Source organism: Podarcis melisellensis (assembly GCF_964234715.1).
Source record: "Podarcis melisellensis genome assembly, chromosome: 1".
Classification (NCBI taxonomy): domain Eukaryota; kingdom Metazoa; phylum Chordata; class Lepidosauria; order Squamata; family Lacertidae; genus Podarcis; species Podarcis melisellensis.
Genome location: NC_138528.1, coordinates 80,312,100 through 80,328,724, shown reverse-complemented (window position 1 = coordinate 80,328,724; position 16,625 = coordinate 80,312,100). Strand labels below are relative to the sequence as shown.

The following is a 16,625-nucleotide window of genomic DNA, read 5'->3' as shown; positions in this document are numbered from 1 at the left end:
TGGGAAGACGTTTTCTTCCTCTAAGCCAAACAAACCAAAACAGCACTGAACCAGTTGTTGGTGTTAATTAGTCCCTACTGTACAGCCACTGCCAGAAAGCAACAGATGCTGACGTTATGGTATGTTTCATGTAAGCCTTGAAAATCAATAAAATGCTATCCCTATGGAACAGGAAATAATTTGAGAGAGGATTTTGAACATTTGCCTTTGATGACATGGTTTTCAAAACAAAGTGCTAGCAGCCACGACTGTCGTTACAGTGGGAAAGAAGGCTGGCCCCTCAAGAGTTATTTCAGGCCCTTCACTTTGAATTTTCAGCCTTAATGTCAACAGTAAGAAAATATAAATCCATGGGAAGTATAAGGAAAAATGAAGTGCAGTATTCAAACCAATTGCTCAGGGCAAGATTGGATTAAGTTGCCTTGACTACTGTAAACTGTAATGTGGTGTGTTTGGGACTATCTTTGGAAACAGCCAGGAAACTTCTAATTTATTTTAAAGTACAGCGGGCTGCATACTGGCATTGCCAGTACTTCAAGAATTTCGCTAGCTCCCAGTCTACTTCCAATGTCAATTAAAAATGAAGGTGCTTCCCAGGGGGTGGACAGAGACCTTTTGGCAGGAAGCACTGCCGCCCCCAAACCCAAATTCAGGCATGTGCCCCAGCAGTGTGGGAGGAGACCGGGGGCAATGCAGCCGCTCTGCAGGAATGCCCCCTTTGTGCTGAGAGTCTTGGTGAAAAGGGAGCGTTCTGCAGAGTGTTGCTGCTACACGCCTTGGCTTTTACTTTGGGCTGTGTCTTCAGCTTACCCAAAGCCAAGTCAGAAGCTGCTGCCACTGAGGCCAGAGAAGGGTGGCAGTTGGAAGAAAAGAAGTGGAGATGCAGTGGCGGCAGCATAATGGTGGTCAGGATCTCCCAGCCCCTGTGGAGCATGCTGCCTGCTTCAGATCGCCTCGTTGGTGCACGATCTGGTGCCATGCTTCTTCCCCTTTAAAGGCTCATACAGCATGGGACCCAGCTATCCTAAGGGACAGCTGTTCCTGTATCAATCTGCCCATGCACTGCCATCTTTAGAGGTTGTCCTCTGGGTACCACCACCATCTGAGGAGAGGTGGGTGCTGACCAGAGAGAGGGAGGACCTTCTTGGTAGATTCCTACCGCAGGAATCCCTGCGGGCACTGGGCTAAAAGAGTTTTATTTTGCTTGGTGTGGTTGTTTTTAACTGCTGCTGTTCATCATTGCTATTGTATTTTTTATTTTATGCCCTGGAACTTTGGCTGAAGCCTGTCAGACACATTTTAAAGGACACATGTATGTATGTAGGTTTCCAAACCTGAATTTGCCAAAGCAATATTGGGAGTGGCTGTGCACTACTCCAGAAGCAATATGCCTCCGAATAACACTTGCTGTTTGTGATCATGGCATGCTTTCAAGCTTTCTGCTGGTTGTCCACTGTGAGAACAGAGGGCTGAACACAAGGAGGGCTGTGTGTTGCCTCCTGCTGCTGTGGATGCAGAAACTCACTAAGAGCCAAGTTCATGGTAGAACAAACTTTATTTTTGCTGAGGTTTGGGAGCCTGCACAGAGTAGTAGTTAACTTCTCCAACTAGGTCACACTGCTTTGTCAGCTCTCCAGGAGCTAGCTGCCTAGGTCATAGCTGTTTCTCTTGAATGGGGACACATGCCAAATATTTAGTTGACAATGCACGTGTTACAGACTGCTTAATTATGTACTGAATTCTTCCTACCAATTCTCCCTTACAAATACTGGATCTATTCTCTTCCCCAAAGTCCATCAAGGGTAAGCAGCCTACAGAAGTCAGTACTGGCAGGTGGGAGAAGGGTTACAAATCCCACCCAGTTACGCATTTCCCCCTGCAATTTCTCTCCCCTCGTCTCAGCATTACCATGAGGGAGTTTGTCATAAATATGTAGTGTTGGCCTTGGTTGGAAGTGAGTGAGAGCAAAAGCACGTGGGTGACTGATAAACACATAGGCCCATGGCACAACTCATGCTAATAATTTTGTATTTTACTAAAATGATTTAAAGTAATCCCTTTATTCTCAACATACTAAGCTACTTGCATTCATGATTTGCATTATCTCTCATAATGAGCCATGCCCTTTGTGTCTTCCGGCCCATGCTGTCACAAAAATGCCAGGGAATGGCCTGTAGACTGTCCATACACTGGTTGTATTATCTGAATTGCATTGAAGAAAAGGATCGTGTCATGGGTTGGGTGGCTTATTATGTATTTAAGAACCAGTAATCTAATTGAAATGTAAATAGCTGCCTAGAAAGAGGAAGAACAGAGGGGCTGTTCAGATGACTTCTTAAATTTGCTTTTTCCAAGGCATTGCTGGCTCCAGGTTTTTGTGAGCCTTTGGTCAAGAGAATGTCAGGGCAGATTCACATTTAATTTGTTATAGAATATGCTACAACAAAATGTACTATCAGTTGTGAATGGTATATGTGTGTAAATGGACATGCATTTCTGCAGTAAACACAGAAGTTGGGGGCCATTCCTGGTTCTACGTTTATTGCTGGGCTTATCCTGGCATTTAAGTGAACATTCACCATTCAAAATTGCCAATACCACACACTTTTTGTAGAGCTGTCACCTGTTTGAAGAAATGCTAAACAATTAACCTTATGACCTTTAGCTGATTGATTTGAGTGTAATAACGTATGAGTGGAAAAAGTTCTAAAGAAAACACACACATTTTCTTTGATTTCTGTTGATGCCTGCGTGCATCACAGCAGCTATTATTTCTAATAAGAATGTACAATTGTTATTCATTATTGTAATCCTAGTCACCCAGCTTTTCTAATTGTTCCATTGTGCTTTGTTATATTAATGCCATAGGCAACCTCTCAGGGTAACTAAAACAGATCAGCTAAACTAATGCATCTGTGCTGTTGTGCTACTGTAATCTGATTAGTAAAATGTTCTCCGCACAATCCAAAAGACAGCATAGGATGGAGGCAGAGACGTACCTAGGCTCTCTTGTGCCCTTGGCCCCCCTGCCATCCCTTGCCCCCTAGGCAATCATTGGCTCTCTTTGTCTTTCTTAACGATTTTTGTACCCACCCATAGCAGGGGCCAACCTAGCCAACCACTAGGTACCCCCCTGGATGGAGGTCAAAACTCATATTAACCACTCTACATTTTTAAAGCTTGCCCATAGGCTTCCATTTGAAATTTCACAAAAAAAATTTTTTATGAAGCTATAATAATCATGGAATTCGTCATAGGGCAAATTCTTCCCCAAAGCATTACAGAGGCAACTTTATTCATCTAGTGAAAGCTTCCCTAATAAAAACCAAATCGTTGAACTGTGTTTAGTTTGTTCGGGCTGCTGGTTTTTTTTTTTTTTGGAGTGGTGATAAATTGAACAGCCGTTCTGAGTTCTTGGAACATGAAGTAAACCAAGAAGGAAAATAGAGCTGGTTCGCTCAAGATGGCAGGTTTTCTTTTTTCTTTTTAAAAAATAATTTTTATTGAATGGTTTTATGTTTCAAAAAACAATACAGCCATACTACCACATCAAGATGGCAGGTTTTCCATGCAGTAAAGCATGGCATACATGGCTTTCTGCATATATAGCATTTAATGAGCATATCTGTTTAGGCCATTCTTGTGTGTGTGCATAAAAGTGTCTTTTGAAATTAATATCTCAGATAGGTACTTGAAGCCCGACACTCTTGAAGTACATGGAAGCAGAATGTTGTGAGCATACAGTATTTTATTCCTTGAAAATATTCAGGATCAGAGACTTAAGTTGTTGAGTTATGGTACTAAGCTCACCATTGTTGACTCATTCTAGTGAATTGTTTATTGCTGCTAAGTGTAAGTGTGATGGCTCCTTAGTTCAGCTTTGCAACTGGAGGCATAAGCTGCCTTGAAGATAGTTGGCGGCGGTTTAGATTTCTTTCCAACCCTTCACCATGACGTCTCTGGGTGGGTTACAACAATTTAAAAATAAAGTACTAAAAGCATTTAAAACAAATTACAGTCAAGAGAATAGGCTTGATCCTAAAATATGTTTATTAGGTGTTCACTCTTACCTGCACTGTGATGTGTGCTGCATACTGCAAACTTGCCTCTCCAGGATTTTTTTGAGAGATAGGGAGTTATCCAACTAAACAGTTCTGCCAATGTATACAGTTTTGGGTGCACAGTGCAACTCTCCCCTCCCCCCCATCTCCCTGTGGACCTCCTAAATCTCATATAGGTTTCCTTTCAACCCTTTGGAACAGATTTAGGGAGGGCACAGGGGGCGGGCGAGAAATTTTCATTGTGCAGCTAGAGGGCCCTATACTAGTGGGACTCTTTAGTTGGGTCCAGTCCACAGTTTTCTGCCTTTCAATGTGGATTTGAGCCACATCACTGATAGTTGGAAGGCTCTCCTATATTAATGTATCCATACTGTACTGAACAACACTGTCTTGCTTATTTCTGAAATGCCTTTTCCCCCCCTTCACCAGAAAACTTCAGCACAGAAGTTGGCCTCTTGGAGCTGATTGGAGATCCCCCACCAGACCAGATAACCAAAGTGTATGGCCCAGACAACAGCCCTGGCTATGTGTTTGGACTGGATGCCAACACTGGACAAGTGGCACGTTACCACCTCCCCAGCCCTTTTTACAGAGACTTCTCGCTCTTGTTCCATGTGCAGCCCACCACAGACAAGGCAGGGGTCCTTTTTGCTATCACGGATGCCTCCCAGTCAATCATTTATGTTGGCGTGAAGCTATCAGAGGTGAAAGATGGAAAACAGCAGATCATCTTCTATTATACGGAGCCTGGCTCTCAGAACTCCTATGCCGCTGCTGCATTCACAGTGCCTTCCCTAGTCAATCAGTGGACTCGCTTTGCCATCAGTGTGGAGGATGAGGAAGTCGTTCTCTACGTAGACTGTGAGGAGTTTGAGCGGGTCCGTTTTGAACGCTCGCCTGATGAGATGGAGCTGGAAGATGGCTCAGGGCTTTTTGTGGCACAAGCTGGAGGAGCGGATCCCGATAAATACCAGGTGAGCATGGACCTTACACCAAGGTATTATTTTCAGTGAAAATGGTCACAGGCTGATGTGAGTTCACAGTGTACAGAGAGTGTTGAAATACATAATTTGGCCTTGTGTGATTCAGTAGACCAAGGAAGTGGGAACAAGCAAAATAAAAATAAAAATCCGTTGACATCTGGTTGGCTTACCCAAAGTTTCTGTCAAGGAGCTTTCTCCTTGCTCTTGTACTCAGGCTGCCTCATCTTCCAATTTTCCATCTGCATTTGCCTTTCACTAGTGAGAAAAGAGGCCCAGTAAGGAGATGGCAATTCAGAGATCCAAGAATAGTGAGTTTTCCCCCTGTGAATTATTAATTTGCAAGCCTACCAGACATCTGCTGGGCATTGATCTGTTGTGGGATCACTTACTGCTTTTTATAGAAGCATCTGTATATTTTGGGATGAGAATTTGCCCATTCTCTTATTTATGCACCAAGGACCTCACCAGAGCATGGAAAAGAGCCTCGAGTCTAACTAGAGGTTCTTAACCTGTGTATGTTTCCTTATATATAGATCAAATTTAGCATGCCTGATCATTATCTCATTTTATGCAGAACTGTCTGTATCTATGTGTGTTTTGTGCAGCTGACAGATGGTTGTCTAGTTCCCATGTTTGGCAGCCTCAGTAGACCAAAGTTAGCTCAGTAGTGTAATGTTACTGAATATGATTTCCTGGATTTTTCATCTGCAGAATGTAGGTTAGTTTGTAGAAATTTTGATTTTTGTGTTCTTTAAATCTTTTTTTGCCTGTACCCATTTTACTTTGGTGCGTATGCTCATTATGTACATCTATCAATGAACACTGAAAGATATTTTGATGTTTCTTTTTTTAAAAAAACAACCACACCAGCCCAATGAATTGCCATTGTGAAGAATCTGATGAGGAATATAAGACGTGATTATAGCCAGTACTTATAAGTGACAGCGGCAACTTCGTCTATCTTTTGAAGTCTGTCCCTCTTTTTGCGGAAAGAGATTATTTTGTTAACTTTGTGAAGAGCTTTAAAAACGAATCTGAATAATCATTCCAGTGTATCATCCAGAGTGAAAAACAAAGGGGAAGTAATTAACATTTTTCACCATCAAGTTCATTTCCAGACACTGGCTTAATTTGTCAGTCTAGTGACCCCTGTGATTCGTACTTGGCCCTCCCCACTGAGATCAAATCCATTGCTGCATTCTTCTTTTGCGGGTGGTGGTGGAGGAGGAGGGTGGCCAGAATTTTCTACAGCTGATGTCTGCAGACAAAAGCATGGGGTATTTCTACCCAAGCCTTGTTGACAACTGATTTGAAAACGTGATAAATGCTGCTTTTGCTGCTTTTCAGCACAGATTGCCTTGGGGAGCAGTTTTCCCTGCCCACTCAGTAACAGATGTGGATATTCATATGGGATACACACAACAGATACTTTCTTTAGTCTGCTGCTACCAGAATGCAGAAGGAATGTTAAACAGTAGCTGCAGGTGACTGAACTAGAAGTTCTTACATGTTCTTACATAGCACATCGGTAAACTGTGGAATTTGTTCCCATGAGAAGTAGTAGCAGCCACCAACTTGGATGACTTTAGAAGAGGATTATATGAATCCATGGAGGATGAGGCTATCAATGGCTAGTAGCCATGATGGTTACGTATGTTCTGTCCTCCCTGTGGGGAAGCAGTAAGCCTCTGAATACCATTCACAAGTGGGGAGAATGCTATTGCACCCAGGTCCTGCTTGCATCGAGATGGCCATTGTGGGAACAAAATGCTGAACTAGATGGGCCGTTGGTCTGATCCAGCAAGACTCCTCTTACAGTACAGTACAAAAACACTTGAGGAGACTAAATGGGAGACTAATTTATTTACTGGAAAGAGCAAGGGAGCAGTAAATGCCAGCAAGTATGATTTTCGAAAATATGTGTCAACTCTGGTTTGTTTCAAAGAACAAAATCGAGAGGAAACTTTTATTTTGCACCATCTGCAAAACAGACCCATTAGAACACAACTCGTTACCCTCCCTGTCCCAGGCATCCTGCCTGTGAGCGTTAAATCAGACTCCAGATGGGGAAATATTCCATGTAATAAGTCTAAGGGTAACCTTGTCTTGGGTCAAGAAGAGAATTAGAGTCATCCATGGCCTGCAACAGGGTTTGGATGGAAAATACAAAAATAGGCTTGACCCCGTGAGTGTACACAGGTTTTTGCGTGTTTTAAAAGATGACTAGTTTTACTTTAGAGCTGTGCCAGTGAATGTTTATCCGTTTAGAAATCTTTCTGAAGAGGTTGTTTGGAGTACTGTGGATCTGGTGTAAATCAAGAGTTTCAAAATATGTGGTTTATTTATCCCCCCACCTCGAGTCTTTGTGCACCTACCTTTCAAAAGCAACAATTCCAACTCTATATAATGTACAAAATTTATCTCAGGGACTCTTTCCCAGTTAGGTGCTACCTAGGTTCCCATGCCATCTTTTCTCTTCTGGATGTGTGGAGAATGGAGCCCCTTTTAGCTTGGAGGGAGACGAAATCATTTGAGGCAAAAGGGTGTGGTCATCATTCACACCCACACACCCACACACATACCCACACACACCAGTGAAGGCTTATATAGGGAATCCGCAGTACACAAAGACAGATATTGCCACTTCACTTGGGGTACAGCAGAAGGCATGTGTAGCCTCATTTAAGCACTCTACATTTGGAAAGTTAAGGGTTTCTTTAATTCCATAAGAGATGCTTTGGTTCAGCTGCGCTCTTTACTTGGTTCAGGTATGACTGGTACCCTCCATCAGAAATAGTTTAGCTTCTATTTCTACCTGAAATGCCCTCACATTGGTGTGTTGTGTGTTACAGGGTAATATGTTTATGTTGATGCACTGATGCGGTGGGTGATACCATATCATCCAACATTGTTGAAGGGCACAGTCAATACTACATGGAGTTCATACTAGTTTATGCAGGATGCCAGTGAGATGCCAGTTAGAATGAGCCTCAGTTCCTTGAGTTTAGACATAGCTTGTTCTATGTTCATAGAAGTTTTTACACCCCCCCCCCCCCAGTGAAGCAGGTAATGTGAGCCTGTGGCTCATGCAGGCTTGTTGCTAAAGTTAAACCATGGTTTGTCATTATATCTGGATTGAGCCAATGTGAACTGGAATATTCAATGCCATCACACTGAATTGTGGGTTGACCTACCACAAGTCAACTTCGGATCACAGTTTATGAAGCTAGTTTGTTTTCACTGATAGTTAAGTTTCACAATGATAGTTAAGATGAATTGCAGTTTAGGATTTGGATGGAATGTTAAACTATGGTTAACCTAAAATGGAATTGGAAGCTTCCAATCTCATCTTCACCGCCACACTGGAGGATGTGTATGGAGGTGCACATGAGCTTAAGGTTCACTGTGGCTTGTCTTCATACCACTAAAACATCATTTAGCATCACGTGCAGACAGGGCATATATGCTTTGGATTGAACTTTTAGGAAAGAATTTGTTGTGCTTTGGATGTATACAGTAGTTGCAAAGACTAAATAAATGCTAAGGAAGTGTGGATTATCTTCAGGAATGCAAACAAATAGTAGCATCCTAACAAAGCTAATGGATGAAAGATTGTCGAGAAGATTCTACAGCTTATAAACACATGCAGCATTTTCCTCCTTTAGAGTGGGAAAAATAAGGGAATTAATATTGATCACTCTCTGTTCTTGAGACCAAGGATTTGGCATAGAAAGAAACTTTAAATCCTAGTCAGGAAAACATAACCATACATAGGCTCTGAAATCCAGATGTTTAAAAGAAAAATTGGGAACTTGGACGTCGGTATACATTTTAAAACACCCTTGGCCTAGTGCTGACTTGAAATGGCAGGGTATGTTTCCCAAAAAAACCCACCTTTAGCCCCATTCTCCCATAAAATGCACCTCTTTCTTTTTCTTGTTACAAGTTTTTATAGGAGTTGCAAAGCAGGGTGAACATACTTTACCTGCTAAGAAGTGAGGTCAAGAAACATTGCCTTCATTTTGATTTGGCTACATAACATCATCGGAAAGCTTTTATGACATTCCTGCAGAACTGAATGTGATAACATTGTGCTGCCTATAATATTATGGCGTGTCTGGAATTGCTTCTGGAACAAGCATGTGATGGTTTGTTTGAGGTTGTTTTGTTAGCCAGTGCTGCATATCAAGGAAAGGACCAGTTTCAGGGAGACAGTGAATAGCATACCAAAAAGGTAATCAAAGGGGGCTTGTGAATATTTCCCCCTTGCAAAAGATTATGAGAAACCCAAAGCCGGCCCATGTACTCCATAATAACTGCTGCACCTTGTTTCTGCCAGCACCTTCCTTGTTCTCTTCACCCTCAAAATGAAGAATGATGAGCAGTGGGAAGATTTATAAGAGATCACAATAAATTGTTTTCCTGATTTCTTCACAGAAGGCTGTCCTGTCCTTAACTGCTCTCTCTTAAGAATAAGAGCACCTTGTTTGTCTGTTCTCCCCACTTTTGGTCGTGCAGCTACTTGAAGCCTCTGACCTGTCCTTGCCTGCCTCCTGTTTCTACTCTCTTGCCCCAAGAGCATGAGGTGATGATGTATTGTGTAGTGTATTTACAGTGAGGTGAGGTACGTAAATCCTGCACTTGAACATAAAGGCCTGGCAGTCTCCCAGGTGAAGATCTCACTGTGCATAGAAATGTTCGCTTCTACCTGGCAGGAGCGTAATACACGTATGGGAAAGGAAGGGAGGGAGTCAGAGTTGTGGCTGTGTCAAATTGGTATCTATCAAAAAGGCAAGGAGAAAGGGTTAGTGGCAGTCTTTAAATGTAAGACCGTTTTAGAATGCTGGTGCTTTATAGTTCTTGTTTCATGCATGATCAAGAAAAGGCAGTGCTGCTGTTGGCTCCCCAATGATAAATATGAGCTAAGTGAGAAGAGTGGTTGACTGCCTCCTTCAATTCTGCCCATCTACTGTATTCAACATCAGAATCTATACTATGACTGTTGGACCCATTATTGGTCTCATCCACTCAGTTTGCTGGGGTGGAAATCCCAAACTCACCAAGAGTTTGAGACCCCACAGCTACCCTCATGTAGTTTATCCAGCCAGTTGAATCTGATTCCCAGGTATGCCTGCTGTTGCATGCTGACATTTTCTAGGAGCCGCAGGTGAGAACTGGGTGCAAGGTGGGGACCAAAGGTGGACAAACTACCCCAGAAGAATGACATCATGTCCCCCATCAGAGGTACCACCCCTCCTCTAACACCCCCTAGACCACAGTGGCATCCACTATACCTCAACGTATCCTCCAGATCACACTTTGGATGTTTGATTGAATCGAGCCATTGCATCAAATGGATCTTCAAAGATTGCTCCTTTCTAAAGGCTCTCTGAGCTGAGATTTGATTTCAGGTTTCCTGAGACCAAATTAAAGCACTGCTGTACCACAAATTGGTACCACCTTGGCTATCCATCATCTAGAGCCATCGAGTCAGGAGAATAGAAAGATTCAGCATTGTAAGTCCTCTGATCCATCACTGGCGAAGAGTCAGTAGTGGAGATACCTGGAGCTTTTAGCAATATTTCTTTGCAACTGATTTTTTTACCACACATGCCTCATTAAAACCATTGCTGCATGTAAACAGGAAAGAAAGGAACATGTGTCATTGGTTCTTAGCTGATGTAAGACCGATCAGTCTGCTGTTCACCAAAAGCCTTGGTTTGCTTCAATTCTCAGAAGTTAGGATGGAATCTGCTGATCTGAGCTATTCCTAAATGTTCATAATTTTTGTTGAAAGCAATCTCTATGTAAGCAATTTCAGTAGCCACCAGGGAGGCTGAGGGAAGCAAAGGTGATCTGCACAAATTAAAGCAGAGAATGTGTGTGGGTGCGTGCATTTGTAACAGTTTACTGAAATATGCTTTTGAGTTACGGGACAGGCTGTTTTCCTGCAAATGAGGGAGTTGGTTGGCTTTTGCAAGCATGGAAGATGGGAAATGGCAGGGAGACCACTCCTGTTTGCATGCTCTCTGTGCTATGAAAAAACCTTTGAGAGTCTACTGCAGAATAGCTTTGAAGGGGCAGCTGCACACATAGAACTTTGGGTAAAAACTTTATCTTGTCCTCCTCTTTTGTCAGTGACCCCCATTAAATTGGCTCAGTCAGCAGGCTGGAGCAGGAATGTTCCGTTAGATTTAAGGGGCAGCTTGTTGGCTGATGGTCACGCTGTGCTCTCAGCTTCCTTCCAAATTGTAAACTCAGATGGAATGAATCCACTGTAAAGTTTCATCTAACAGATGATCTTTTTTTAATTGTGCCTGGAGAAGAAGAAGCATCCCTCACCCCACCCCTTGGCTCTGGAGAACTGACATTGCCTAAAAGCCACCCCTTTGTCTGTCTAACAGGCTGATGAATCACAAAATATGAATCACATTATAGGGCTGCATAGGAACAAGTCATCACCTCTTTGCCTGCAGAGCAAAGGTTCAACTCAAGCAAGGAACCAGTGGGCACACTGCAATGTAGTTATTAGTGGTACCCATCAGCCTGATTTGAAGTGTCGCTTTAGCTCAAACTCAGTTATGGGCATCAGTTAGGCTACACGTCACATATTTGTTTAAGGGGGAAAGCTAGTGTCTCCCCACGTATTTAAAATATTTAGGTTTGCTTTGGATTCTGACAAATGTGAGCTGGGTGAATGGGGGCATCAGCTTCACTGTAACAGTATGTGGTGGGGACAGAAAAGGTTCACATTTCTCCTCTAAACGTTCCTTCCAGAAGTCTGTCTTTCTTTCTTTCTTTCTTTCTTTCTTTCTTTCTTTCTTTCTTTCTTTCTTTCTTTCTTTCTTTCTTTCTTTCTTTCTTTCTTTCTGTAGTAATTCTCCATCTGTCAAAAATGATGCAACAAAGTTGTTAAAACTGCTTTTATAAACTAGACCATAAAGGAATGAAACTGTCTTTTAGTCCATTCTTAACTCCTTAAGATCTGCATCTGTGCCCAGGACCTAAGTGGTTAGGATGTTACATGCCCACAGCTGCTCCTGATCAGCACTGCAAAACACGATGAAGCCTTTGGAATGTATCTGAGGCAAGTAAGGCAGGTGTGAACATTGTAGCGTTCAGGTATTGGGTTGCCACACTAGACATTACACTCCCCCCCCCCCGTGTGTGTGTGTGTGACAGACAGACAGACAGACAGACAGACAGACAAAAACTCTGTACCACTCCACATGATACATCTTGCTGCTGGTTTGCTTTTCAGGCTGCAAAGATTTGGGGGGGGGGTGATAGTTCAAAGCAAACCAGCAGCAAGATGTATCATGTGGAGTGGTACAGACTTGTGGGTCCTGGGAATGCTGAATCTGTGTGCTTGACCACCCAAAAACCTTATTAGAAAGAACCATAGATTTTGAAGAGACCAGAAAGAAATATAAAGTCCATCTTTCTGCCACAAGTGACATTGCTTGCCAACCTCCTTCCCACATGGTTTTTGTTCTCCTGCCTTAAATAATTTACATTGGATGCTAAAGTTTTGATCCGTGTAGGTGGGATATCTCTGGTCTACAATGAGAGATCAATGAACTGTTCGCTTTAATTAGAAGTGATACAACAACCATTGCAGCTTGTGCCAGGGGGACTCTGTGGAATAGAGCCATTGCCATTGGAAATATGAGCAAGCTGCGTCTGTGTTGGAAATGAGTCTTGGCTTATAATCAAGTAGGAAATGTAATCAATCATTAGGGTGCAGGCCTCAGGGTTGTACTCCCCCACAACTGGGAGTGGTGCTCTCTGCTTCATGGAAGCTAAAAAAGTAATGATGCCTGTGTTTCTGGTTTTGTAGGGTGTAATTGCAGAATTGAAAGTGAAAGGAGATCCCCACGCAGCTGATGTCCAGTGTGAGGAAGATGATGATGATTCTGATATGGTAAGTGATTCTGATATGGTAAGTGGCTCAGGATTTGACCATATTAAAGCTGGTGTATATTGGGGTGGTTCAGACATACTGCTACTAAACCATAATTTAGCACTATGAGAAGATGTGGTTAATCTTAACTATGGTTAGTGGAAACAAGCCAAATTAAAAAACTATTGCTTATGAAACTTTTTGTTTTCACAAAAAATAGTTGAGATAAACCACAGTTTAGGATTCAGATAACTTGCTAAACTGCAGTTAATTTGAAGTGGAAACTTTCAATCTTCTCCTTGTGGCAGATCAATAATCAGTCTAGATCAGTATTTTCTGAAGGTATACCTCTTTAGCCAGGCTTTTGGGAGGGTGTGGTAAGAGGCTAGCCAGTCTAGTTGTTTTTATTTTTCATTGTTTTTGTGTGTATGTGTTACGGTTTTATATTTGCTATTTCTTTGTTACCTTTATGACGTATACCTTGTCCTGGGATTATGTGATAAAGGGCAGGCTTATAAATTGCACTAAAAAATAAATAAACCCTCTGTTTGGCAGAATTAAATTAAGGAGTTGTTATCCCATAATGAGGAACCTCTTGGGACTTGATTCACAAATCCCAGGAAGTCATTGCAAAATCAGAAGACTTGTGCTTTTGAGAGTTTGAGGATCCTTTTGAAAATTTCTACTCTCTTATTAGACCATAGAAAGTGGTGTACTCACTGGATTAAACTATTTGGTTTCCAGGTCCTCACTTGTTAGTATTTCCATTGGCCAGTTAAAATATTTCTCATCTTAAAGTCAACAAAGAGCAAAACTGCAGTGAATTTCTATGCCACTTTTCTTTAAAACAGAGGCTACTTACAAGTTTAACAGACTGTATCTGCCACTAAGATATTCTATCATAAAACCCAAGCAACTTAGGAAACCATTCAGTTAAATGCCTTGAAAAAACCATCTTTGTTTGCCTCCAGAAGCCCAGAAACATCTGATGTCAATGGGTTCCTGCAGGAGGGTGAGCCATAGGAAGAGAATAGTTAAAAAGCTCTGTCACCCACCTGCCGCTGCTGATTTAACCTGGTTGGCAGGGATAGAAGCCTATAGCAGAGACCCTCCTTGCCCACTTAAGAGAAGAGGTAAGTTTGTAAGAAGAAAAGGGTTCCATAAATGTTGAGAGAAGACACCACTTCACAATAGCTGAATGTTGCTTGAGGATTAGTTTTCTGCATGTGGTGCAGGCACATTGTTATATTTTTACATCAAACTTCTGTTCCTATGCTCTAGACTGGCTATTGCATTTCATAGGGTTTTTTTCCCCAGGGAAACAATTGACTATGCTGTACTGAATGCATTAATCAAGTGAGTGCAACCAGCCTTCATTTGCATCCTCTGCTTACCTTTATCTTTCATTTAAACAAAAACCTCTTTAGATATCTGGAGATGGTGGAAGTGGAGCTGAAGAAAGGCCGCAGCCGTCGGAAAAGGAAAAGGAAAAGGTAAGTTCTAGTCCGTGTTCCTGATGTTCCTCTGCCTTGCCTTAACTTTCCATGCTCAAATGTACTTTCTGAAATCCTTGTGTGAGTTATCCTTGCTGTTAGGGTTGATGCATATGGGGCGGCTATTATTATTATTCCCTTTTATGCTCTGGTTGTGACAAATGGGTGGTCTCGTTGCACGACACCACTCAAACCCACACCGAGGAAATTGATAATGTTCCGCAAAGTAGTAGCATCCGCTTGTGGTGAGCGAGTCGGATGACTCATTTGCCACAAGTATGGAGCTGCTGGAGGCAGAGGAAGAAAAGTGGTCCTTATGAATTACTCGATCACTTGTGTCAGTCTTACTACATTTCCAACAGGGAAATGCAAAAGATGTGTAGCGTAGCAAAGAAGAACCACCTCTAGCCACGACGACAGCAGAAAGTTACCCATTTTGTCTGTTACCTTGTGGTTAGAACCTACAGCTGTGCAGTGTGTGGCATCAGTATATACTGAAGAAGATAAAAAGCAAGGATGTGTGAGATGATTAAGGTTACCGTCAGAGGCAATATACCTGTGGACACCAGCTTCCGGGAATCGCAAATGGGGAGAGTGCCACTTTGGGGCTTCCCATAGGCATCTAGTTGACGACTTCTGTTCTTCTGTCCTGTCCCATGGTACATGGCACTTTGCTATCTTTCAGTCTAGTTCATGCAGCAGAAGTGGGGGGGGGGAGTGATACTGAAGGTGCACTAGAACTAGAAAAGCAAAGCTGAGAAAGAGAGACCCTTTTCTGAGCTGATATCTTTCTTAGTGCCCTAAACCACAGGGTACCTGGCGGCATGTCCTGCTGGAGGGCATGATCCCACAGCAGATGCTAGCATGCAGTCTGGCAGGCCAACAAGTCCAAAGTTCAGTCAGACTAGGTTCCTGCCTCTGCAGCTGATCCAGGGATCATGGCACCTGCAGGTGAGCCCCTCGCAAGCACAGTCCCGTCTAAGTCAAGGTCCATCAACATGGGCAGTTGAGCAGACACTTCCCCTCTGTTGCCCTTTTATACTCTGCATGTTGATGGCAGCATCTGAGCTTAAAGAGTCATGTGACCCTCACCTGCTCCAGCTGAGGAATCACACACCTTCTCCCAGACCTAGCAAGTCCCACCTGGCCAGCTAGTGAGCTGGGCTGTGGGTCCTTGCCTGCTTCAGTCTCCAAGATCATCTTCCCCCCTGCTCCCTATGCCTCCAAGCCTGCCGTGATCAGACCCCTCTGGCTCTGGTGAGGGGTCCTGCTGCTCTGGTTCCTGTGCACTGACCCCTACCTCCTCGCCATCCTCTGTCACCCCGTGAGTACTTCCTACACCATCTTTTCCTTCCCCATCCCCAGCTTGCCCCACTTGTCCCAGTCCTGGCTATACCCCTTGTCAGGATCCTCTTCCTCCTCCCCATCGTCCTGCCAGTTCATGACATTTAGGGTCCATCCACACTTTCGTTTGCCCTTTGATTTCTAGTATTTTGTATCAATCTATTATCATGGGTCCAAGAGAGGTGTTTTGCTTTTGGTTTTTGTCCCTCCACTTTCCCTGGGAAAACCCACTACTTACTGCTGCATTGGAACAGACATCAGTCCACAGACAACCCTATTCTAAACCTGGGAATTGTGTTGGGGCAGTCTGCTTCCACCTCCTTTCCTTCTTTCTTTCCCTGCCCCTGTAAGATATTTATTCCAGTTGCCTCTCTAGCTTTGAGCAGCATGCTTCTGGTTTTCTCTGCATGCTTAATTTTTTATTTTACTTTTCCTTGTTTAGTGCTCATATAGAATTGTGATCAAATGATATATGTGCAAAACGTGTTCATGTTCCGCTTGTTTGCTTTGATTGGTTGTGATGGTTCCAAAAACAGCTTTATTTTCTGTCTTTAATAATATGTATCAGAAGGGTCCTTGCTCCTTTTGTGGATGCCAAATGATTGCCTGATTATCCGGTTTTCTGATTCTCAGGCTCTCTGATTTTCTGACTCTGACATGGGTGGGTGGAGCTGAAGGTGGAAACAACATGAAAAGCGAACCATTGATTTCAGGAATAATGAATGGGAAAACATGGGGCTTCAGGGGTCTCTCCCCAAGTAAAATCTTAGGCAAAAATCACAAGTGGGAATACCCAGCCCCAGGGCAAAGAGGTGTAGACTTTAGGAAAAGTGTGGCTGGG

General features: G+C 43.0%; 1 protein-coding gene across 1 annotated transcript in view; it reads left to right on the top strand.

Annotated features, from left to right (window-relative positions):
* COL18A1 (collagen type XVIII alpha 1 chain) overlaps positions 1 to 16,625 on the top strand; it is an 81,686-nt gene that overhangs the window by 18,946 nt on the left and 46,115 nt on the right. The window contains exons 2-4 of the mRNA XM_081930383.1: positions 4,491 to 5,035; positions 12,885 to 12,968; positions 14,375 to 14,440. Of these exons, the coding sequence (XP_081786509.1) occupies positions 4,491 to 5,035; positions 12,885 to 12,968; positions 14,375 to 14,440 (695 nt within the window). The remainder of the gene's footprint in view (positions 1 to 4,490; positions 5,036 to 12,884; positions 12,969 to 14,374; positions 14,441 to 16,625) is intronic.